Genomic DNA, 24,478 nt, shown 5'->3' with positions numbered 1-24,478 from the left:
AGCCATCTTGCCTGCCCCTAGTATATGGACTTGTTTGTTTGTCTTGGTTTTCCGTGACAGGGTTTCTCTGTGTAGCCTTGGCAGTCCTGAAACTTAATCTGTAGATCAGGCTAACCTCAAGCTCACGGACAGCTGCCTGCCTCTGTCTTCCGAATGCTGGGGTTAAAGGCATGGGCTGCCACTGCCCACTCCCTACCATAGGGAGTTCTTAAAAGGGTATTCTGACTGCTGAAGGTATAGCCCAGTGGTAGAGCACTTGTCTACCTAAGTTCAGTCTCTAGTACCACCCAAAGGAAAAAGTATTCTGAAATCCAAGACGCACACGCCACCACTACCCTGCCCTACCACCAACCATAGAACTAGAGATACGCCCCTTTCCTGAGTTGCGAAACATTTATTTGGATAAGGGCACCAAACTCTGAGGCTGTGTCTGGTTAGGACCTCAGGCAACTGGTCTGGGTTGGGAGGGACACTTCCTCTTGCTTAGGTTTTTGAGGATCTGGTCCTGGTTGGGCTTGTAGGGCACCACGAAGCTTTCTGGAGGAAGGACAGGGCCTCTGTTTCCTTCCACCTGCCCCATCAGCAGATAACTGGTTCCTGGAGAGGAGAAGGGGTGGGGTTGAGAGGTCAAGTTATCAGACCTTGTTCAAAGCACCTTCTTGGTCAGGTGTCATGACCAGGTGTACTCAGTACCCGCCCCATTTCCATGCCTCTTACCTTTCTTCATGGGAGGCATCTGCCTGCAGGGCACATAGAACTTCAGAGAGGTGTCACTGGGCGGAGAGGGCAGGTCTAGTCCTCCAGTTTTGTAAACACCAAGGAGACTGATGGTGACAGTGAGGCCCTCACCTGGGCCCCGGACCATGGACTTCACTGTTCCCGTCACCACTGTGGAAGGATGGGGGTGAGAGACGAGGAGTCACGAGGCTAGGGCTGGCCTTCGGGGTGGGCATAGGGAGTAAGAAGGGCAGGATAGAGAGTCTTACCCAGACTACTGGCACAAAAGTTGCTCTGCAGGGTGCCTGATCGCTTGTACTGCTTTGGGCAGGTGATGCTGGGAGCATCTAGGAAAGACAGAGCTGTGTGGGGACTGTTGCCTACCTGGCAAGTAGGACCATTTTCCTCAGCTAGGAATGGAACCAGAGCCTGATGCATGCTAGGCAGGTGATCCACAGTTGAGTCATGCCCCAGACCCTCACTAGAGGACTCTGGGACAGACACACTACAGTGAGCCAAGCTTCCAGCCCCTTATTGGGAGAATTTTAGAAATGCTCTACCTCTGAACATATATGTTCTCAGCCCTCATTGAAAGATTCTAGGCAAATACTGCCCTAGCTGGTCACCTATGAAATTGTAACAGCCATATGGGTGGAAACTCAGAGCTCCACCCAGCATTGCCTCCCAGTCCCAGTCCCAGTCCCAGACACTGACAGGAGGTAGGCACCAACAAGTGTTAAATGGATGGATGGATGGATGGATGGATGGATGGATGGATGGATACTGACTAAACCAAGGAGGAACTTAGTACTTCCCTTAGTACTTTCTTCCACTTTTGTATATATGCATGCTTTGCCTGCATGTGTCTCTGGAGTTACAGATGGTTCTAAGCTGCCATATGAGGGCTGGGAATCAAACCTGGGTCCTCTGGAAGAGAAGCCAGTGCTCTTAACCACTAAGCCATCTCTTCAGTACCTTCTTCTGCCTTTTCACACTCACCTGGGGCCACTGGAATCGCCTGGGTATCAGGGGAGGCCACTGGTTTTTCTGTAGGTTCAGGTTTTGGTTTGATGGGTGGTTTGACTTTTGGCCCAGTTCCCGTCTTAGGTTCAGAGCGGGACTGGGGAGCACGCTGGACATCCTCCCCTGGGTTTGGGGCTGGCTCGTTTTCCACGGCATCCCGTGGCAGGGTCCTGTAGGAGGCTGAGAAGCCGTCTGCGGTGACACTGAGGTCCGATACAAATTGAACCAGGAGCTCATTCCCTTCAGAAGAGATGGGGCTGCAACAGGCAGAGGGGCATTCACTGAGGTGTCAAGGCAAAACCGAGCACCTTGTTCTGTGTCCCGCTGGCCAAGCTTAAACTAGTCTTCTGAAATCAGAGTCCATGGAGACACTGTAGACTCCAGAGGAAAGACTACACCTTTGCCAGCCCCTCTAACTTGTTCTGACCAGTGGTTTGGAGTCCTGGAGCTCAGCTCTTGCCTGGTCAGCCGAGCCTCCCCCACACCCTCTCCGGCCTTTGGCAACTATTCACATGGATGCACTTAGCCCCAACACTGCCCGTCCAAGGACCCGTTCCTCACCTAGGGGCCTTGTCTCCACAGAATTTCCCCAGCCGCTTCGAGTCGTCACTCACGGCTCCGTTGAACACGCTGACAGAGTCGTAGCGGCAGTATGTGTCAGGCTCCACATCAAACTTCCCAAAGGTGAGCATGATCACCTGGTAGGGGCATTGGCTGCATGGCAGGCCAGGCCAGGGTGGACCGAACGGTGCCCTGCTGACTCTCTCTCAGCCCCCAGGAGTACTTACTCGGTAGTAGCATCACTAGTGAGTCCCCTCGCTTCCCCTTTAATGCTTTCACACTGAGGGTCTTACCCACACATGCCCATACCCTACAGGGAGCATCCTTTGCCCTAGTGGGCAAGGTCAGGTCCATCTTAGCTCATCGCCAATGGGCAGAACTCCACCCCAATAGCACCACACACAGTTCCTACCAGGACCCTATATTTCCTTCTCCTCAGGCCAGTCAATTGCGCATCTATTATTTGCTTGCATGTCAGCTGGGTCTGGTTTTGGTCTCTACCAGGGCGAGCTCGGGGATCAGAACACAGATGGTCAGTAAAGTTTTACTGGTGGTGTGATGTAAAGATGGTGCCTGGGTGCCTGGTGGGCAGCCTGGGCAAGAAGGTCAGTACCTGGTTCGAGGGTGCAATGATGTGCCAGGAACAGCTGATGCCCGGGGGGTAATCCGACTCAGGCCAGTTGGGTGTGGTCAAGGTTCCCTGTGCCTTCTCCATCCGCCCCCCGCAAAACTGGTGCTCTGAGAAAGGAAGAGAGGGACGGGGTGGGGGGCAGTGGAGACCCTCCGTCAGCTAGAGGAGAGCTCTAGCCTGGGAGCTGGCAGGCAGTTAGGAAGTCTGGGTCTCAAGATGACGGGGACAAGAAGGGCAACAGTACAGGAGGCAGGTTAGCAAACAGGTGGGAAGGAGAGGCTGGGGCACCCAACAGAGAGGAGATGATTGGATGGATCCCTTCTGGCCCCTCCCTAGCCCACCGCCACACCACGCCTCTTCCCCTAGGAGATCCCATCTCTCCGTCCCGGCCTAGCAGAAGAATCTTCTTTAGCAGGCTAGAGAGCTCTCACGTTGTGAGGGCGCCCTCCCCTCTGATGAGGTCTCTGCCTGAAACATTTCCAGAGACTTGTGCTGCCAGGAGGGGGTGATGGGACCGCAATCGGGATCCCAGAGCCGGGTAGAGGGGGCTTCAGGTGAGGGAATCCTCGTCCCCGAGAGCTTCAGGGTGCCCCCTTACTCCTGTCAGAGGAGCCCGATTGCGGAGGGGGGGCGGGCAGTTACTCACCGTCCCAGTAACCCCAGGCCGCCCATTCCACCCGCGGGTCCATGACCCATTTCCGCCTCGCACCTGGGGGAGGCCCTGGAAGAGGGGTAGGTGGGAGCGGGAGGAGGAGAGAAGACGGGGAGGAGGGACTGAAGGGGCAGTTAGTGAGAAGAAAGGGAGTAATGGTGGCCCTAACTCTTGGGAGTAATCTGGGGAGGGTTGAGGTTAGGGTAGGGGTGGGGACCTGAACCGGGGTGGGGCCAGGAGAGGGAAAGGAGGAGGCTAGGATGCTCACCAGTGCCTGAGGTGGCCCGACTGCTGTACCAGAGCAGGAAGCCTCGTCCCCCAGTGCCCTCGTCTGTGGTCATCCTTAAGGTCACCTGGTTGCCCGGGGCGACTACAGGTGCAGGCCTGAAGGTGCCACAGAAGCGTCCAAGACGCTGGCCTGAGGTTCCAGATCCAGCAAAGACCTCCAGAGCATCATAGCGGCAGGAAGGGTGGAGTTCCATATCGAAGACTCGGAAGGACAGGGACACAGTCTGGCCCTCAGGCACCTGACAAAAGGGGGATGGGGGTACCCCTGCAAAATCAGGCCCCAAACAACCGTGACAGTGGGCATCGGCCCCTCCCTTAAGTATTTACTAGAGAAAGAAATAGCCACAACTAGAAAGGCCCCTGGCCAGTGCAACACAGAAGGCCTGGGCTCTGCTCCGTGTTTATGGTCTCTGGAGGGAGAGAACAGGAGCGCATTAGGAGTGGGGCCCTAGCAATTATATCCATTAAAAAAAACTAGTGCTTAAGCTAGGTATGGCAGCTCACTCCTGTAACCCCAGGACTTACCGCTGAAAGAGAAGAATTGCCTCATAGTTCAAGACCAGCCTAAGCTACACAGTGAGCCCATCTCCAAAAAAAAAACAAAAACAAAAAACAACGAAGAAATAAGGCTCAGCTCCTGGAATGGTGGTGTGTGCCTGTGGTTCCAGCCATTTGGGAAACTGAGGCAGGAGGATCATAAATGCAAAGGCCCCAATTTACAGAGGCCATTTCTCAAAAACAGTAGCGGAAGGGGTTTGTGGAGATGGCACAGTGGGTAAGAGCACTTATTCAAGTTCAAATCCCCAGAACCCATGTAAAAGGCTGCATTTAAGCCAGGGGTAGTGGCATACGCCTTTAATCCCAGCACTTGGGAGGCAGAGGCAGGCAGATCTCTGTGAGTTCAAGGCCAACCTGGTCTACAAAGTGAGTCCAGGTCAGTCAAGGATACAGAGAGAAACCCTGTCTTGGGGGGAGAGGGAAAGGCTGCATTTAAGTTTCCACACATATTCCAGTACCCTTACCCCCGTGGTAGTCAGAGACAGGAGGGCCACTGAGGCTTGCTGGCCTTCAGATTAGCTCTAGATTTAATGAGAGGCTTTGTCTCAGGGAAGTAGAGTAGTAGGGTGGGGAGTGGTCGAACTCTAGAACACCGGACATCCTACTCTGACCTCTGCACATATGCATGCACAGCGCGTGCGCGTACACACACACACACACACACACACACACACACACACACCCTAAATGAATAAATGGCTGGGATGTACCTCAGTGGTAAAGTAGTTCTGGCATAACATGTGTAAGTCTCAGGGTTCAGTTCAGTTTCCAGTCGTGAGGTGGGACAAAGGGGGAAGAAGAGCGGGATACATCGGGCATGTTACTGTGGGGCCTGACACCCTTGTGATCAAGCAGAGAAGAGGGTTTCCCAGGTGATGCCTGGTGCTGGGGTGATCCCTGGGCTGTCAGGATTTGGTTGGGGCCTTCTTACCGTTATTGTCCAGATGCACTTCTTATTTGGGGGGTAGAGGTTGGGGAAACCCTCACTTGCCACGTACCCCGACTCCCCGGTCACATCCCCTCCGCACAGGAACACAGGTCTGGAGAATGGGAAAGCCCAGACAGTGAGGAGGGAAGATGCTGGCAAAGCCTCAGCCTGTGAGGCAGGGACTCCTGTCCAAGGACCAGGCGATGTGGGGCTAGGCTGCGGGGGCCATTTCTCCATCCCCCTAGAGGCTCCACCCCCACGCCAGACAGGAATTCCCGGAATCCTCCTCAGTCTCACCCCCACCCCTAGCTTTTCTCTACCCCCCTTCTTGTCCTGCCTGGCAGTCAAGGACAGGAGCCTCGCCTAACTACTTCCAGATGTGACAAGCCACGAGGCCATGAGGGGGAGGGGACAGGAGAGATCAGGGGAGCCACAGTGGACATACAGTAAGGGGCTCCCCCACCTTTGCCCTGCTCCAACTTCCAGCTAAGGTATCTTTCTGCTTCCTGCGCTCCCCCAACCTCATTTCCTGAGTGTCAGCTAACAGGCAAGGTCAAGGCCTTGTCTCTGGGTTCGAGCTCCATGGAGGGACATGGCTGTGGGTGGAGGGGGAGGGTTAGGGCAGAAGAGCAGTAGTGGAGGGCTGGGGACAGAGGCAGAGTCTGCACAGCAGCAGTGCCTTGCGGCAGACAGGAAGAGCTCAGACCTGAAGACGAGAGGGGCTTGGTAGCAGAAGAGCTTGCAGGAGCTACAGGCACAGCCCTCCCAGGAGTCACAAACAAGCATTTTTGAAGCTCCCTCTGGAAGCCATCCGAAAGATATGAGACCTACCTGGTGTAGTTGGGGGTCTGGCCTCGGACAAGAGGCAGCACCCAGGCCACAAGGAATGGCCCCAGTAGGGAGGTTAGGGCAGCAGGCAGCATTGTGGAGGGGGGAGTGCTGGAAGTAGCAGCTGAGTTCAGCAGCAGCAGCAGCAGCAGCAGCAGCAGCAGCAGCAGGATAATCAGTACCAGATGAGGCAGCCCTGGGTGTGTGGGCGTGGGGACTGGCCAACTGGGCGGGCGGCAGGGGAGGCGGGACAGAGAGACAGCTGGGACAGTGGTTGAGTCCCTGCAGGGGCCCCTCTAGGTCGCGGACATATATTAATTGACTAAAGAATGCTGGGAGCAAGGAGGGGCAGCAAGAACACCATCTAGTCATCAAGCCATGTCATCTGTAACTCCACTCCGTCCCATGCCTGAGAACCTGGTCTTCCCTGTAGACTTACAGGCAAAGACTGGACCTCTTCACCTGTCACTCTCTCAGCATCCAGAGAGGATGCCCTTGAGTCACTTGGCCATCCACCGCACATTTCTGGATCCTTTGTACCGCACATTTCTGGATCCTTTGTACTGTTGCCTAGACAGCCAGAGCTTTCACTACTCCTGCCCCAGCTTCCCACGTGCTGGGACTACCGGCCAGCCCCCTTGCACAGGATCTTCTGCACATACTTATGGCTTTCCATTAAACACTAGACCAGATCAGGCCAAGGAAGGAGAGTTCTGACCTCTGATTTTCTCTTTCAACTATTTTAAGGTACAGGAGATGGGTTAAGAGAGGCACAGAGGCTGGGCATAGTGGCACATGCCTTTAATCCCAGCACTCAGGAGGCAGAGGCAGGTGGATCTCTGTGAGTTCGAGGCCAGCCTGGTCTACAAAGTGAGTCCAGTACACCCAAGGCTACACAGAGAAACCCTGTCTCGAAAACAAAAAACAAAAACAAAAGAGAGGCACGGAGTATCCCTGGCCCCGGGCAAAGAGGGGAAAAGCAAAAAGTCAGGGAAAAGGACAGAAGAGACTGGGCTTTGAAAACAATGGAGAACAGAGTGGTGACTTCACAGGGCTGAGGGCTAGGGGTGAGGGACCCCCAAAAGTGAAGGTCAGACTACTGGTCTGATGCAGGTGTGATGACGGCACGCCTGTAATCCTAGCTCTCTGGCAATGGCGTCGGCATGATTAAAGGGGTCAGCCCAGGCCACACAGTGAGGCTCTGTCACAAACAGAATGAACAGACTCGAGTTAAGGTTCCAGACCCAGCCAAGGCTCCAGACTGGGAAAATACGGTTTGTCCATGGAGTTATTCCACAAGACCAGGCCAGACGGCCACATCAGACAGACTGAAGTGAGGCCTCTGGACTGAGAAGGCAAGGTGAGCCAGGGTGTTGGCACTTCTCAGTGACCCAACAACTTGGGCTCTTTCTGTTTTTCCTTCCTCACTAGCCAGCCCCCCCCCACATACCTTGCCCCTTGTCCCCCATAAGGCCCCAGGGTTTTGAAACAGGCCTTGCTTTAGCCTTTTATTCTATTGTCCATCAAATTTCTTGTCCATGATAGTCAGATTAGGGGCCCCTCCTGGGCAGCCCCCCAAACATTATAAAAGAGTTCCCTCCCCTCCCCTGGCATGTCCAGCACTACTTCACACAAACCCCCGCCCCCCACTCCCCACCCCAGTATACACAGTGTTCTTTGCCACTCCATCTCTCCTCAGCCCTCGCCCAGGGCCTGACTTCATTCAGGAGGGGATCAGCTCTCAGAGGTTGAGGTGCCTGGGCCACTCCCTCCAGCTGCCCTCTGCAGCATGTCCAGTGCTTCCCAGAAGAAATCTTTCTGGGCTGCCATCAAGGGCATCCAGCCCACAATCTCTTTCATCTTCTCCATCCGGTCCTGCAATGTGAGGCAACTGTGGATCTGGCTGAGGTACTCCTCACAGGCCTGGGCTGTTCCCCCAGGGTCTTGGGGGGCTCCAGCCCCCTGGCTAGGTTCAGGGCTTCCCCCAACCCTGCTGGCTGGCAGGTCTCGATAGGCAGGGCCTTGTTCGATGTCATGGCTGGACAGCATATAGAGACACTCTCTGGTGGAGCAGAGGGAGCAGGCACACAAGGGGACCTTAGAGGAGAGAAAGGGTGGGGCTGAGAGAGGCTTTCTGCTGCCAGGGGCTTCCTGGAAGCCGCCTGAGCCTGATGCTATGTTGAGCCCTCTAAGGCAGGCCCTGAACCAGCGAGTGAGCCTCAGCTTGCTGTGGCCCAGCACCATGTGAACTTGGATAAAGCCAGCAGGGTCAGTTAAGGAGAGGCAGGGAGCAGTGTGTGGGGCAAGAAAGGGAAAGTTCACGGCACCAGGGCGAGGAACCAATGGGGCCTTGGCAGGGGTCCGAGCTGTAAGCTGGGCATGGTGACACAGGAAAGCCTTAGAAATCTAGAGGTAAGACCAGCCTGGGCTACACAGTGAGAGGCTACTTGAAAAAGGAGTCCGTTGAGATGGCTCAGCGTGTGGCCAAGCTTGGTGAACAACTCAAGGAAGAAGAGAACCAACCGGCTTTCACAAGTTGCCCTCTGCCCTCCACAGGCACACTGTGGCATAACCCCTCCCAAATACATTGCTAAAACTCTCTGAGAGACAGTAAGTTCAGTCCTAGCTATAATCCTGTGGGCCACCTGGCTCTAGTGCTCTACCCTCCCTATAGGCCTGCTTGCCTGACCCTGCTCTGACCTTGATATGCAGCTTGACAAAGGAGGCGCTCCCCTTAGGCCAGCCAGGAAGTCGGCCTCCAGCCCCACAGCCGCACCCCAGCAGTTCCTTGCAGAAATCCGAGGTCTGACTCAGCACCAAGGAATGGTTGAGGCCACACCACAGGGCAATGGGGCGTTGCAGATAATGAACCTGCGGACAGACAGACAGACAGCATAGCCAGGGGCTTTAATGCCGTCTTGGGTGTTGGAAGGAAACAGGGTCTTGTCCCAGAAAGTCAACTCTGCTGTGCAAGCTGGCAGCTATCTGTTCCTTCCTGTGCCCACAAAGACCCCCAGAATCTGACTACATGGGTTCTGGCACTTGGTAAAAAGTTTTTCTTTAATATTTATTTATTATTATGTACACAGTGCTCTGCCTGCATGTACACCTGCACACCAGAGGAGGACATTAGATTACATTGTAGATGGTTATGAGCCACCAGCAGTTGCTGGGAATTGAACTCAGGACCTCTGGACGAAGAGTCAGTTCTCTTAACCTCTGAGCCACCTCTCCAGCCCTGGTAAAAAGTTTTGTCTCAGACTGGAGCGATGGCTCAGTGGTTAAGAGTGTTGCCTGCTCTTCCAGAGGTCCTGGTTCAATTCCCAGCAACCACATGGCGGTTCACAACCATCTATAATGAGATCTGATGCCCTCATCTGCAAATAAAACACTCATATGGAATAAATAAAATAAACAAATCTATTTTTTAAAAAGTTTCATCTCTTGCTCCTTAGGAATTATGTTCCTCCTTAAGAAGGCTGCCCTCTACCGGGTGTGGTAGCATATGCCTTTAATCCCAGCACTTGGGAGGCAGAGGCAGGCAGATTGCTGTGTGTTTGAAGCCAGCCTGGTCTACAAAGTGAGTCTAGGACAGCCAGGACTACACAGAGAAACCCTGTTTCAAAAAGCCAAAAAATAAAATATAAAATAAAATGAAGAAGGCTGCCCTCTTCTGGCCTCCCTGGCAACCTGCACACATGTTTGTATGCACACACATGTGCACTCTTGCATGTGCATACACACAGTAAAAATAAATCCCTAATTATGAAATACTAGAAAGTAACAACTTCAAAAGCCAGGCAAGCCGGACGTGGTGGCACACACTTTTAATCCCAGCACTCGGGAGGCAGAGGCAGGCGGATCACTGTGAGTTCGAGGCCAGCCTGGTCTACAAAGCAAGTCCAGGACAGCCAAGGATACACAGAGAAACCCTGTCTCGAAAAACAAACAAACAAAACAAACAAACAAAAAGGCCAGGCATGGAGAAGCAAGAGGATTTAAATGAGTTCAAGTCTAACCCAGGCTATATAGTGAGAGTTTGTCTCCAGAGTCAAAGTGGAAATCCCACCACCGCATACTAACTTCTCCATACTAGCATCTTTGTATGTGTTGGTGGTGTGTACCCAGGCGAGCACATCTGTGTAGTGTTTAGAGGGCAACCTTAGCTGTCCTTCTTGAGGCACTGTCCGCCTTGTCTCTCTGAGAGCTCCAGGCAGTCCCTGCCTCTCCATCACAGGGTCACAGTCATTCACCACTGTGCCTGACTTTTCTATCTCCTTTCTTCCTTCCTTTTTTTTTTTTTTTTTTTTTTTTTTTTTGAGCATGTTTTCTGGGAGTCAAATTCAGATCCTCCTGCTTGCACAGCAAACACTGTAGTGTCCTCTAGTCCTGGATAAACTTTACTGCTTTCCAAACAAGTACTTACAGTTTTGTAAACAGTACTGGATCACACATGCCGGACAAACACTCTACTGTATCCTCCTCAACCCGTTTTTTACTTTTTTATTTTGAGACAAAGACTTGATATATATAGCCAGGCTGGTTTTAAGCTCAGTGCAGTGGCAGGCTGGCCTTGACTAGACTTTCCCCTACCCTCAGGCCTGGTTAAACATCGTGTACTTTAATAGAAGATGTGATTATACTATGTGAGGTATTTCATAAAGTCTTTGTTTGGTTATTGTTTTGAAAAATTACATTTGTGCATGATGCAAGTGTGCCACAGCACACACACAAAGGTCAGAGGACAACTTCTGCTTACCATGTGGATCCCAGGATTGAACTCAGGTCGTTAGGCTTGGTAGCAAAGAGTTACCTGGAGAACCGTCTCCCCAGCTGGGATGATTTTGGGATAGGTCCTGTGGTGGTTTGGAGGAGAATGGACCCACACAGGCTCATATATTTGAATGCTTGGTCACCAGGGACTGGCACTGTTTCAGAAGGATTAAAGGCATGGCTTTGTTGAAGGGGGTGTGGCCTCGGAGGAAGTGTGTTGCTGAAGGTGGGGTTTGTCCATGCCAGGCCTGTTCTCTCTCGCTCTCCTTTCCCCATCTCTTCCCTTCTCTCCTCTGCCTCCTTCCTGCCTGTGGGTCAGGGTGTAAAGTTCTCTGCCGCTGTTCTAGCACCATGTCTGTCTGCTTCCCACCATGATGATCATGGACTAAGCCTCCAAAACTGTGAGCAGGTTGCCAATTAAATGCTTCCTTTTACAAGAGTTGCCTTGGTCATGGTGTGTCTTCACAGCAATAGAACAGTAACTAAGGCAGGTCACATGTAGCCTGGCTGGCCTAGAGCTCACTATGATGCTGAGGATGCTCTTCGATTTGCTATGGTCTGTCTCCACATACCATGCGCTGGGATTATAGGCACCCGTCATTGTGCCTGTTTTGGTGGTGCCAGGGATGAAACTCAGGGTCCCATGCATGCTAGGTAAGCATTCGACCAGCCAAACTCTGTCCCTGACTTGAGGACATCTCTTCTCATTCCTCTGTGACAGTGATGGATACTGCCTACACCTGCCACTCTGTCCTCCGGTCTTGTTTCAGCTTGGAACCCACTTGTCATATAGACATTTCCAGGTCAGTGTTTTTTTACTCTCATTGCAAATGGTCTAAATTTGAACTATTTATTTCCCCTTCTTTGAGCCAGCCATCCTTTTTGCATATCTGCTCATTTGCTCCTAAAACATCCACTGCTATGGCTCTTCTCTTCCCTTCTTGCCACCACACACCAGCCAGAATCTTGTCTCAAGTGCTGCCAACCCTCCCATGGGCATCCTGGTGTGATGTGTGTTCTTGGCCTCCTGTGGACTTATAGCCAACTACCTGTATCTGTGACCTCTGGATGGCTGCCATCTATTCCAGGACCAGCAAAGCTGCCATGTCTCCTTTTCAAATCGATCTGCCCATGTTTGTACCCACTAAGACCCTGCCTCACACCCAGCAGTTTCCAGTGCACCCTCCTTGCTCTCACCTGAGCAACCCTTTGTTCTCCTCCCTTCTCTCTCCACCCACCACTCTCTAGTTGAGACTGCGTTTCCTAGAGACCCAGAGAGTGGCTGTGAATTCCCTGGAGCTAAATGACCTTGAACTCCCAGTTTCTCTCCCTCTGCCTACTGCTAAGATTACAAACAGTGAAGCAGGGCGGCAGCCCACGCCTTTAATCCCAACACTCAGGAGGTAGAGGCAGGTGGATCTCTGGGTTCTGGGCCAGCCTCTAGTCCATAGTGCACGTTCCAGGACAGCCAGGGCTACACAGACACACCCTGTCTTGAGAAACAAAACAAAACAAAAGATTAGAGGTTTGTGCTACCAAGTCCAGTTTGTTTGGGTTTATTTTTAATTTTTAAAATTATTATTATTTTAATTGTTTTTTGGTTTTTCAAAACAGGGTTTGTTTATGTAGCCCTGGCTGTCCTGGACTCACTTTGTAGACCAGGCTGGCCTCGAACTCACAGAGATCCACCTGCCTCTGTCTTCCAAGTGCACCACCATGTCCGGCTCTGGAGATTTTTGTTTGTTTGTTTGTTTGTTTGTTTGTTTTTGTTTACTTGTTTATTTTTCAAGACAGAGTTTTTCTATGTAGCCTTGGCTGTCCTAGACTCACTTTGTAGACCAGGCTGGCCTCAAACTCACAGTGATCCACCTGCCTCTGTCTCCTGAGTGTGGGATTAAAGGCGTGTGACTTAAATTTTATTTTTATGTTCTAAAGATGTATTTATTTATTATGTATACAGTATTCTGCTCACATGCCAGAAGAGGGCACTAGAACTCATTATAGATGATTGTGAGCCCCATGTGGTTGCTGGGAATTGAGCTCAGGACCTTTGGAAGAACAGACAGTGCTCTTAACCTCTGAGCCATCTCTCCAGCCTGTTGTTTTTTGTGTGTTGTACTTGTTTTGTTGTTGTTGTTGTTGGGTTTTTTGAGTTAGGGTTTCTCTGTGTAGCCTTGGCTGTCCTAGACTCTGTAGACCAAGCTGGCCTCAAACTCACTTTTTTTTTCCTACTAGGGTTTCAGTTTAGGGTCTTGTACATGCTAGGCAAGCGCACTACCACTGGGAAGCATCCAGTCCATCTGGCTAGCCTTTTTACTGTTTTATGCATAAGTGTCATCATTGCCCTGTCCTCATTACATGGACCGCTTTTCCCTATCCCTACCTGAACCCTCTCAAAGGCACCTTTAAAAAAAAAAACAAAAAAACCTATGTGTGCAGGGAACATGTATTCATGCATGCTGAGTGTGTTCCTCACTTGGCCTTCACTGCATTTTTTGAGGCAGGGTTTCTCATTGAACCTAATGCTCACTGAGTAGGCTGGCTGGCCAGTGAGTCCCCTGATCACTCTGCCTCTTCCTCCCAGTGCTGGTGTCTTAGGTGTTGGTTGCAGGATATTTGATCACACTGTGAACCCCAAGGTTGTGTTGTTTACTGGGGGAAAAAAACCCTTTTCTAGTTCTGGTTTGGGTCAGCCCTAGCACACATCTTTAATCTTAGAGCTTTCTGCTTGCATATTGTAAGCCAGATTTAAAAAGATTAACCCTAGGGCCGGGCGTGGTGGCGCATACCTTTAATCCCAGCACTCGGGAGGCAGAGGCAGGCTGATCGCTGTGAGTTCGAGGCCAGCCTGGTCTACAAAGTGAGTCCAGGATGGCCAAGGCTACACAGAGAAACCTTGTCTCGAAAAAACCAAAAAACAAAACAAACAAACAAACAAACAAACAAAAAAAGATTAACCCTAGGTCAAGAGGTAGAGCAGGCAACCAGTTGACAGGAAGTCAACATAGGGAGAAAAGACCAGAGACAGTAAGAGGAAGTCAGGAGGACCCATAGAGGGCCTAAAAGGCCACATAGGGAGGGGAGGGAGGGGCATTCAGTTTGGAGGTTTTCTGAGACGGCCTGGGGAAAGAGGCAGTTTTCCTTTTGAGGAAGGTCAGCTGGGTGCTTTCTCTGCCTCTCTGAGCTAACAGGCTTCACCCCAGCATCTGGCTCCTGAGTCTCCATTAGTAAAATTAATGACTGAGCTTGTGCTAAGAACAACAGGTGTCCCAGCACACGGGAGGCAGAGGCAGAGGCAGAGGCAGAGGCAGAGGCAGAGGCAGAGGCAGAGGCAGAGGCAGGTGGATCACTGTGAGTTTGAGGCCAGCCTGGTCTACAAAGCAAGTCCAGGACAGTCAAGGCTATACAGAGAAACCCTGTCTCAAAAAACAAAACAAAAGATCAACAGGTGCTCCCAGGATTTTTTTTTTTTTTTTTTTTAACACGGGGCCCGGGATCTGCCCTCAGATCTTTGGGATCACACAGCCACTTTACTTCCGGGGCCGTCTTCTCAAGTTGCAGCTCACCTCCTCTGGTACCTCAGCCCAGCCAGGTCCCCCAGCCCGCACCTTCCTTCAACCCTTCTGCTCACATAGCGTGCACCACTGCACAGAACACACCTTCTGGTACCAGCCCAGGGCAGCCCTGCAGCAACAGCACCATGGGTGTTACACATGATGGGCTTCGCTTTGCCCAGGAGAGGAGGAGGAGAAGAAAGTGGTTTCTGGGAAATATGGAACCGTAGCTAGGTGCAGGGCTAGGAGACTGGATGACAGCTGCCAGGAAACAATCTCACCTGTGTGGGTTCCCCTCGGTCCATTTTGTCTCCAGTGCCCAGTTGCCCATATCTGTTATTTCCCTGCATGAAAATCCGGCCAAATTCATCCACCAGGCCAAGATGATTGTAGCCAAGAGCACAGAACAGGACCTAGACGGGTGACAACAGCAAGAGCAAGTGAGCAATCCATCCCCAGGAAACTCATCTCCAGAATTGCCCACCCCCAACTGATCCCAGCTGGGCTCCTCTCCCCGAGTCCCCTGTCCCAGCCAGACCTTGTGCTCTACACCACCCTCCACTGCCCCGCCATCCACCCTCCACACCAGCATCCTACCTTGGCAGGCAGGGAGAGAGCAAGTGGCATCTGGTGGTCCAGAGGGTCAAAAGCTTGAAGGGTCCCAAAGAGGTCACGATACACCCCAGGGGTATGCACCTCAAAATACACTCCCCCCTGGTCTGGGGGGTCGGGAGCCCTCAGCTCAGCAGCTTTGGGTACCCAATTCCTAGGGATAAAGCCCTCCCTGTGATGGCAAAAGCTGAAGGATTGCAGGAAGTCTCAGAGTCAACACATCAGCCCCCAGTACCTGGGAGCCTAGACACAGTCACCAGGGTGCTCTAAGGGATGTCACTGAGTGGCAGGATCTGCCCGAGATTTACATTAGAGTCTTAAGAAAGAGGGACGTAGTTCTCTGTCTCTCTCCAGTGTGTGTGTGTGTGTGTGTGTGTGTGTGTGTGTGTGTGTGTGAGATATGTAATAGGTATTGGCATATATGTGCCATAGCATCCATAACATAGTTAGAGGACAACATCATGTGTTATTATGGGCCTTCTTTCCACCTTGTTTGAGGTAGGGCCTCTTGTGGCTTTAATGCCAAACTGGCTGGCCCACAAGTTTACAGGGACCCCCCCCCCCGTCTCTGCTTTGGGATTACACACATGTGCTATTAAATCTAGCTCTGTGTGGGTTCTGGGGCCTCGAGCTTATCCCTGGTACTTTTACCCTTGGAGCCATGTCCCTAACCCTGGGAGGGGCTTCTTACCCGTGACATAGAGGGTGCTGCTCTGGTTGGAAGCCATGCAGGTCACACGCAGGTGAGGCAGGCATCGAGACACCTTCCTGAGGGCCAGCTGTACTGTGTAAGAGCGTGGCTGGTCCAGCTGGGTCTCGTTCACTACCAGAGAGTAGATCTTTCCCTCCTCTGGGGGTAATGAAGGGAGGCATAGAATTACACAGAGGACGGGGCTCCTCAGTAGACAGACAAAAGTCCCATGAGACACTCAATAGAAACATTGCTTGCCCTAGTGTAGAGCTGCAAGGAAACGGGGAGAGGGCCGATGAGATGGCTATGTAAGTTAACACACACACACACACACACACACACACACACACACACACACGTTGTGCAAGCCTGACAGCCAGAGTTCAACTGTTGAGACTTGTGGTGGGAAGAGAAAATGACCTCAGAAAATTGTTCTCTGACCTCTGCATGTGTGCTGCGACATGTGCATGCACATGCGTGCACACACACACACACACACACACACACACTCGCAGTATGGTGCCTCTGTGAGTTCAAGGGCACTGTGGTCTACATAGTAAGTTCTAGGCTAGGTAAGACTGAACTACATAGTGAGACTCTGTCTCAACAACAACAAAAAGAAGGAAAGAAAAAAGGAAGGAAGGAAGAAAAGAAGGGAAAGTAAAAGAGAAAAGAGAAAGAGTGGCTTCCAGCCCCCAGACCTCACCCTGAAAATAAAACAGGGAGGTGCCTCAGCATGAGAGGGTAGCGGAGGGCAAACCTAGTGATTAGATGTTGCAGACTCTTAATTTGAGTGTTGGGAAGAACGAAGCCTGGGCATTTAGGTCCCTGCCTGGCATTTGAAGTGCACGGGGTCTCAGTCTTGAGGGTGCGGTCAACTCTAGAGGACACTGGGAAAGTGGGGAGGAGGGCAGTTTGGGGTATAAAGTAAAGTACCCCTCGTGGCGGTTAGGAGGGGGTTAGATTTTAAAATCAGATATTCACTACAGCAGTGATTTCCAAACTACTTTAGAAAAGCATCGTCGTGTGGGCACACGTGCCACAGTGCATGTGTGCAAGTCAGAGGACGGCCTTGGGTGTTGGTCCTTAACCATCCACCTTGTGGGAGCTACAGTCTCACCAGCATCACTACAACTAGATGGCCTGAGGGCTCCTGGGGATCCTTCTGTCTCCGCCTCGAGTCTCACCATAACAGCGCTAGGATTACAGACTTGTACCGCCATGCCTGGCCTTTATGTTGGTGGTCCTGGAAATCCAAGCTCATACGTATCTGTGTGCTTGTGGCGGCAAGTCTTTTTCCCCACTGTGCCAGCTACACAGCATTCCTCCTTTGTTTCTGAAACAAGGTCTTATGTAGATTGGCCTCAAACTGTCTATGTAACTAAGAATAATCTTGAACGCAAGATTCTCCTGGCTGTACCTCCTCAGTCCTGGGGGTTCCGGCATGCACCACCACACCCAGTTGATTTGGTGCAGGGAGTTGAACTGGGTGCTTTGCATAGATTGATCTATAGTCCCCAGCCTGAGAAGGACCTTGTTCTCAAATTCTATGCAGAATTCTAGAACTTTTGGGGATTGAGAGCTGGAGCAGGCAGCAGGTAGAACCCTCTCTGACAGACCCCTCTCTTCCTTCTCCCCCCCCCCCCCCACCAGTAGGCTCTGAAGAATCTCCTAGACATTTGCAAAGTACTGGTTTTTAGGTCGCAGGTCACACCTGTGAGGAGCAGTAGGGCCCGCTGTGTCTCCTGGCCAACCAACACGATCTGCTTGAAGCTCATGGAGTGGTGGAACGTCATCTTGAAGACCCGCTGCCCACTGGACTGCAGGTAGACCTCCACACAGTCACAGGCCCGGCTGTCGGTGGTGCCCACCACTGCTGGCTGCTCCCGAGTTGCCAAAACATAAAGGTATTTACGGTAAACCGTGTCACATCTTGGGTCGGAGGCAAACTGTGGAACAAGATGATGTTGTCTGGGATCTAAGGCTCTGAATGGGATGAGGCTGGAGGAAGTGGGTCATGGGATGGGGAAAGGAAATGCTTGGGTCCAAGGTTAAGAAATGAGAGCCATAGGCTTGGTGGTGGTGGCGCACGCCTTTAATCCCAGCACTCTGGGAGGCAGAGGCAGGCGGATCACTGTGAGTTCGAGGCCAGCCTGCTCTACAAAGCGAGTCCAGGACAGCCAGGGCTACACAGAGAAACCCTGTCTCAAAATCCCCCCCTCCCCAGAAAAAAAGAAAGAAAGAAAGATAAAAGAAAAGATATGAGAGCTTACTGAGGGCTGTAGTCTGTGCAGTGGTAGAAGTGCTTGACTAGCAAGTGTAAGGTCCTGGATTCAGTTCCCAGCGCCAGAACCCACCCCCTCCCACCCCCTCCACCCCAACCCACCCCCCACCCACTACCCAAACCAAACCAAACCAAATAAATGACAGAGAAATGGGTTGCTTTCACGGTCCCTATGAGAGAGCACATGCCCTGATGACTCTCCTTAAGGGAGACCCCCTCAGGACTGGTGAGTTCTCCTGGAAGAGGTGAGTCCACAGCAGCCGTAATTCCCCACTCACATCCTTAGCGCCTCGACACAACACCACATAGCGGCAGGCCCGCTTCCACTGGATCTGGCCAAGGGTGGAGGAGACCAGGGCGTTTTTGAGGAAGAAGAGAGTCCCCACGTAATCCAGAATGAACACATGGTCCTTCGTGGGTAGGAAGCGGCGGTAGCCATGCGCTAGCATAGGGGCCACACTCTTGCTGAGACATCGGCGGCGTCCTCCGAACGCCTGGAAATACAGGCCCTTCGTATCTGAAGAACAGGAGGACATGGTCTCAAGGCTGAGGCAGCATGAATGGCAAGAGAGCTTGGGTGAGCTAGATTTTTTTTTCCATCCCTAGGACTTAGGGACCTGACTTCTTCCTGGGGTGACAGAGAAAACTTGGCTTTATACCCTACATCTACCCCACTTCATCCCGGGCCACACGTGTGCCTCTTAGGAAGCACCTCTTTAGTCCAGCCTTGTTTCAGAGACATCAAGGAAGTAGAGAATGAACAGAAAAGAGCTAGAAAGGAGAGAGAAAGGGATGGCCAAGAGAACGCAGCCATCTTCTCTCACCTCTGGGTGTGGCTGTGCCTTCCAAGCAGCTGTGTCTAAACAGTGTGTGTGTGAGGGAAGTAATTAGGTAGGGCCTTTCCCAAGTGGAGTGTGTGGGCCACTGTTCTCAAGCTGGGGTGATTTTGCCCTTCAGGGGCACTGGGTGTCATAAGTAGGGAGTTGGCACTGCTACTTGCCATACAATAAATAGGACAGCCACCACTACAAAGAATTACTTCATCTCTGGCAGCGGAGGTGGCTCAGTGGTTAGGTCCTTGCCTCAAAAGCATGAGGATCAGTAGTAAGATACAAATACCAGATGGGCTTCTTGGCCTGTCTGCAATTCTGGCCTTGGAAGTGGTTGAAAGGGGGTCCCCAGAGCAAGCTGGCTAGGGAGACTAGCTCTGGGGTTCACTGGGAGGCTCTGCTTCACTGAGTACAGAGGAAGAGTGACTGGAGGCAATTCCTGCTACCACCAGCCTTGGCCTCTACACACACACACATCCCAATATGCACAGGTATCTGAACACATGCAAACCCGAATACACCACATACATAAACATGAAGATGAGAGGTATTACTCCATTTCAACTGTCATAGAGTTGGCAAGAGGCTGGGGAGACTGCTTAATGTATGAGGTTATATGCTGTGCAAGCCAGAGAACCTGAGTCCAGAGACCCACGTCAAAGCTGCTGTGGGACAGTTTAGGCCTCACATGCACTGGTTGGGGGAAACGGGGAGGCCGGGACAGAGGAGAGGAATCCCTGGGGCTTGCTGGACATTCTGTCTAGTCAAAGCGGCAACCTCCAGGTCAAGTGGAAGAGCCTGTTTCAAAATATAAGGCAGGGCTGGAGAGATAATGGCACAGTGGCTAAGAGCACTGGCTGCTCTTCAGAGGGTTTGGTTTCCAGCTCCCAGTGTGGCAGCTCAGAAGCACTGTAACTCCAGGTCCAGAGGATCCATGTCCTCTTCTAGCCCACATGGCCTCTGCGTGCATGTGCTGCACAGACATACATGCAGGCAAAACACCCATACACATAAAATAAAAGTAACGGGGGCTGGAGAGATGGCTCAGAGGTTAAGAGCACTGGATGCTCTTCCAAAGGTCCCGAGTTCAATTCCCAGCAACCACATGGTGGCTCACCACCATCTATAATGAGATCTGCTGCCCTCTCCTGGCCTGCAAGCATACATCCAGGCAGAAGACTGTAAACTAATAAATAAATCTTTTTTAAAAAAATAATAAAAGTAACTATTTAAAACTATATAAAGTAGAGAGGGGAGAGAGGAAGACAACCAGGCCTCCACATGTGACTACACACACACACACACACACACACACACACACACACACACACACACACACACACGGTGACAAGAGGGAGAAACTCCTAGTCTGGGGTGAAGGAGTGTCTCTAAGGTAAGACCTGGAAGAGTTGCTACATGCAGGCAGACAGGGCTGAATAATAGAGCTCTGAATGGTATGTCTGTCAGAGGTGGTCAGAGAACCTTGAAGGGAGTACCCCATGGAATATGTTTGAGACTAAGTTTCTTCCAGAGAAAAGATTGGGAGGGGTGTCCAAGGTCATGGGGGGCGGGGGGAGGCAACCTGACAGAGAAGGAGGTTCCTAGAGTAAGGAAGGACTGAGGAAGGAGAGGAAGAAGTTACTGAGGGGAAGTGTACAGTTAAGAATGGCAGCTCTCTTCCAGTGCCGGGCACCAGAACCCTGGTCACGCATGCGTGGACTGAGCCTTCGGCAGATGCGTCTCCACACGCCCTCGGCATCACATACTTCATGGAAATAGTGGCAGGTCTGGCCTAGGGCGACAACATCTTTGACTGGGAGGAACGAGATGATGTGTTCCACCTGCAGAAGGAGGAAGTGGGGTGGGGGGGTGTGTGTATGTGTGTCACAGGTTGTCCCTCAGCCCTGTGTTCACAATCCTCACCAAACCCTCAAGACTCACCAGCTCTGGGGGGAACAACTGAACAGAAATAGGGTTCCCTCTTTCCTTTTTTTCACTCCCAGCCTCCAGGCCACAAGGGCAGCTGCGCTTCACCTGCCAGAGAAAGGGGACAGAGGGGTTCCGTGTGTGTGTGTGTGTGTGTGTGTGTGTGTGTGTGTGTGTGTGTGTGTGTGTGTGACACCTGTTTTTCTTCTCTGCTCTCAAACTATTTATTTTTGTAAATCCTGCCTTGGGCTCATGGAACTCCAACTCTATGCTAGCAAATCCAGCCCCCCCTCCGCTCTCTCTCCAGGGCCTCAGGCCCTCAACCCTCCCTTGCCTGCCTTATTCCCTGACCTATCCCCGGATTTCTTGTTGCCAGTCAACTCCCTGCCCTTCCCTGGCCTTGCCACCCCCCTCACCCTGAGCCCCTCCTCCTGTCTGCACAGCCTGGTCAATGTTTGCAGCTTCTGTCTCCGGCTTCTCCTCACCATCCTGACTGTGCCCTCCCTGCTCCTGCCCTCATCTCTCCAGGCCCCTTGGCTCCCCAGGCCCCAGGCCTCCGTCCCCGCTGCCTTTCCCACACCATGTCCCTAGTCTGGGCTTGGGGGACCTTTAGGGCCCCTCTATCATCATCTAGGCCCCACCCCCATAGAGTCTGGGGCACATAAACCCTTTTTGTGACCTCACTGTCCAGCGACTGTGACCTATTCTCCTTAACTGACCCCACAGTTAGCTTCTGGGTTCCAGCACAGACATGGCTGCCAGATGGCTCAGGGGACCCACGTGTTACTGGAGACATGAAGAGTGAACTACTGATGGGTGGTGAGTCCTTCCCCCTTTAGGACATAGTCATAGACTTTCTCGCTTTTTATTTTAACTCTGAAGGGAAAAACCGCTGACTCCTGAGTAGTCCCAGGCCTCCACAGATTTGGATCCCAAGAGTAGAAAGCCAAAAATGTACAGGGGCTGGATGAAAGTTCCGTCGGCAGAGTGCTTGCTTATCATGCCACAAGGCCCTGAGTTTAATCCCCAGCGTGGGATCAAACCCAACATGTGGTGCACAACTTGCAACCCCAGCACTTGGAAAGTGGAGACAGGAGAGCGAGGAAAGAAGTTCAGGGTCATCATTAGCTACATAATGAGTCTGAGGCCAGCTTGCATCGCTGCATTATGAGATACTGTCTCAAAAAAGTACATAAAACTTTGACGAGCAGTGACAATGGAGAAAAGGGGACCCTGCTCTGAGTTCTTGCTCACGAGAACAAGATGCAATGGGCTGAAGAGATGGCTCAGGGGTTAAGAGCACAGGCTGTTCTTCCAGAGGTTCTGAGTTCAAGTCCCAACAACCACATGGTGGCTCACAACCATCTATACTGGGGTCTGATGCCCTCTTCTGTCATGCAGGTGTACATGCAAAAGGAGCATTCATATACATAAAATAAATAAATGTTAAAAAATAAAGATGCAAGTGTGAACAACTAAGCACAGATTCTTTACAGTCTCACTGGTGGCGCACACCTGTAATCCCAGCACTCAGGAGGCAGAGGCAGGCGGATCTCTGTGAGTTCAAGGCCAGCCTACAAAGCTAGTCTGGAACAGCAAGGGGTGTTATACAGAGAAACCTTGTCTCAAAAAACCAAGAAAGAAAGAATGAATGGAAGGAAGGAAGCAAGGAACCAAGGAACCAAGCCCCAAATTACATGCTGCTTTCCCAGCAAGCAGTGGCATCATTGCATGTATGAAGGACAAGCTATTAAGGTCGAGGAAAGGGTGAATTTGCTCTGGAGTACAGGGAGGCTTCCAGACCAAGGCACTCAGCATTTTCTGTGGATTAACACTGCAGGAGAAACAGCATATGGGGTTGTTTCTGATAGGCAGGGGAAGGTCTATACCAATAAAGAACATGGCTTTCCCAGGATTTAATCCTGTTAGACAACCAGTGCATAAAGGCGCAGCAGATCCATTTACTGACTGCTCCAGCCAGCTGTTTACCACCCACACCAACTCCATTTCTCTGTGGTAACTAGGAGATGTAGCAAGTGTGGCGCCTCTGCTTAGCCTGTGCGTGACCTTGGATTCAAACACCTGCTTTCTTATGGTAACTAGCAAACAGCTACTTTGGCAAGCTAAGAAGGAATTTTAATGATTAAAAAGAATGTTATTACACTGTATGTGTGTGTGCTATACACAGGTAGAGGTCAACTTGAAGGTGTTTTCTCTTCTCCTAACCTATGGGTCCTGAGAATTGAACATGCCTTTGTCCACTGAGCCATTTAGCAAGTCCAAATTTTGAATGTTTCATTATTTATTTTTGAGACAGAGTCTCACTATGTAGCTCTGGCCTGGAACCCACTATGTAGACCAGGCTGTCTTGAACTCTCAGAGATCCACCTGCCTCTGCCTCCTGATTTCTGGGATTAAAGGTGTGCACCACTTTATCCAGCTATTTTTTCACCTTTTTATGATTTTATTATTTTTATTATGTATACAATGTTCTGCATGCATGCACCAGATCTCATTATAGATGGTTGTGAGCCCCATGTGGTTGCTGGGAATTGAACTCAGGACCTTTGGAAGAGCAGCCAGTGCTCTTAACCTCTGAGCCAGCTCTACAGCCCTATCCAGCTATTTTTTTTTAAACATTTCCTTTGTAAAACAAATGTTTGTGTGTGTTTTGCCTGCACATATGTGTACCATATGAATGCCTGGATGCCATGGAATTGGGAATTTCAGATGGTTGTTAAGATGCCACGTGGTTGCTGGGAACAAAACCTGGGTCCTCTGTAAGAGCAGCAAGTGCTCATAGCATCTGAGATACCTCTCTCCCCAGCCAAAGATTTAATTTCTTTTTTATTGTGTGTGCCTTTGTGTATGGGTGGAGGAATGTGCTAGTGAGTGCAGTGCCTGTGGTAGCCAGACAGTGCTCCCCCACCCTACCCACAGCTGGCTATACAGGCTGATGTGAGCCACTCTGTTGGGTACTTCAAACAGAACTAGAATCTTGTAAGGTCAAGATACACTTTTGACAGGGGTGGGGTGTGTGTGTATTGATTTTTTTGAGGCAAGGTTTCTCTGTGTAGCCTTGGCTGTCCTGGATTCCCTTTGTAGTCCAGGCTGGCCACGAACTCACAGAGATCCACCTACCTGCTGGGATTGCAGGGGTGTGTCACTGCGCCCAGCTCAAGATACAGTCTTAAGCAGCTACACTATCTCTCCCAGCCCCTGAGCTTTGATCGTTTAATAAGTTGAGGCACATCAGCATAGCAGGTGTGACTTGTGAGACGGGAACTTCAGGTACTGGCAACAGAGAAAGCAGACATAGGGTCTTCAGTCACTACAAAGGTTTTTTGTTGTTGTTGTTGTTGGGTTTTGTTTTGTTTTTTAGATTTATTATGTATACAGTGCTCTGCCTGCATGTACACCAGCAGGCCAGAAGAGGGCATCGAATCACATTATAGATGGTTGTGAGCCACCATGTGGCTGCTGGGAATTGATCTCAGGACCTCTAGAAGAGCAGTCAGTGCTCTTAACCTCTGAGTCGTCTCTCCAGCCCTACTACAAAGGGTTTTAAGCTCTCTGAATGTGCCCTGCATGATGGAATCCCAGCCCTTGAGAGGTGGTGACA

At 51.4% G+C, this 24,478-nt stretch overlaps 2 protein-coding genes across 2 annotated transcripts; both read right to left on the bottom strand.

The window, feature by feature from the left end:
* Positions 1-382: 382 nt before the first annotated feature.
* Positions 383-6,363, bottom strand: Pcolce (procollagen C-endopeptidase enhancer). Its single transcript, XM_051161231.1, has 9 exons — positions 6,190-6,363; positions 5,362-5,470; positions 3,853-4,111; positions 2,915-3,039; positions 2,302-2,438; positions 1,717-1,997; positions 987-1,064; positions 718-888; positions 383-597 (listed from the first exon to the last, which is right to left on the bottom strand). The coding sequence occupies exons 1-9, from the start codon at positions 6,279-6,281 to the stop codon at positions 443-445; spliced, it is 1,407 nt and encodes a 468-aa protein (XP_051017188.1). The 5' UTR covers positions 6,282-6,363; the 3' UTR covers positions 383-442.
* A 1,495-nt stretch (positions 6,364-7,858) lies between these two features.
* Positions 7,859-21,368, bottom strand: Fbxo24 (F-box protein 24). Its single transcript, XM_051161220.1, has 10 exons — positions 21,273-21,368; positions 20,872-20,964; positions 20,588-20,771; positions 18,379-18,617; positions 17,531-17,765; positions 15,817-15,975; positions 15,111-15,232; positions 14,795-14,926; positions 8,887-9,057; positions 7,859-8,283 (listed from the first exon to the last, which is right to left on the bottom strand). The coding sequence occupies exons 1-10, from the start codon at positions 21,342-21,344 to the stop codon at positions 7,921-7,923; spliced, it is 1,770 nt and encodes a 589-aa protein (XP_051017177.1). The 5' UTR covers positions 21,345-21,368; the 3' UTR covers positions 7,859-7,920.
* Between the last annotated feature and the right edge of the window lie 3,110 nt (positions 21,369-24,478).

The sequence above is a fragment of the Acomys russatus genome, chromosome 19 (assembly GCF_903995435.1).
Source record: "Acomys russatus chromosome 19, mAcoRus1.1, whole genome shotgun sequence".
NCBI classification, from domain to species: domain Eukaryota; kingdom Metazoa; phylum Chordata; class Mammalia; order Rodentia; family Muridae; genus Acomys; species Acomys russatus.
Note: the sequence above shows the minus strand (reverse complement) of the source record. Positions and strands in the feature narration are given on the sequence as shown.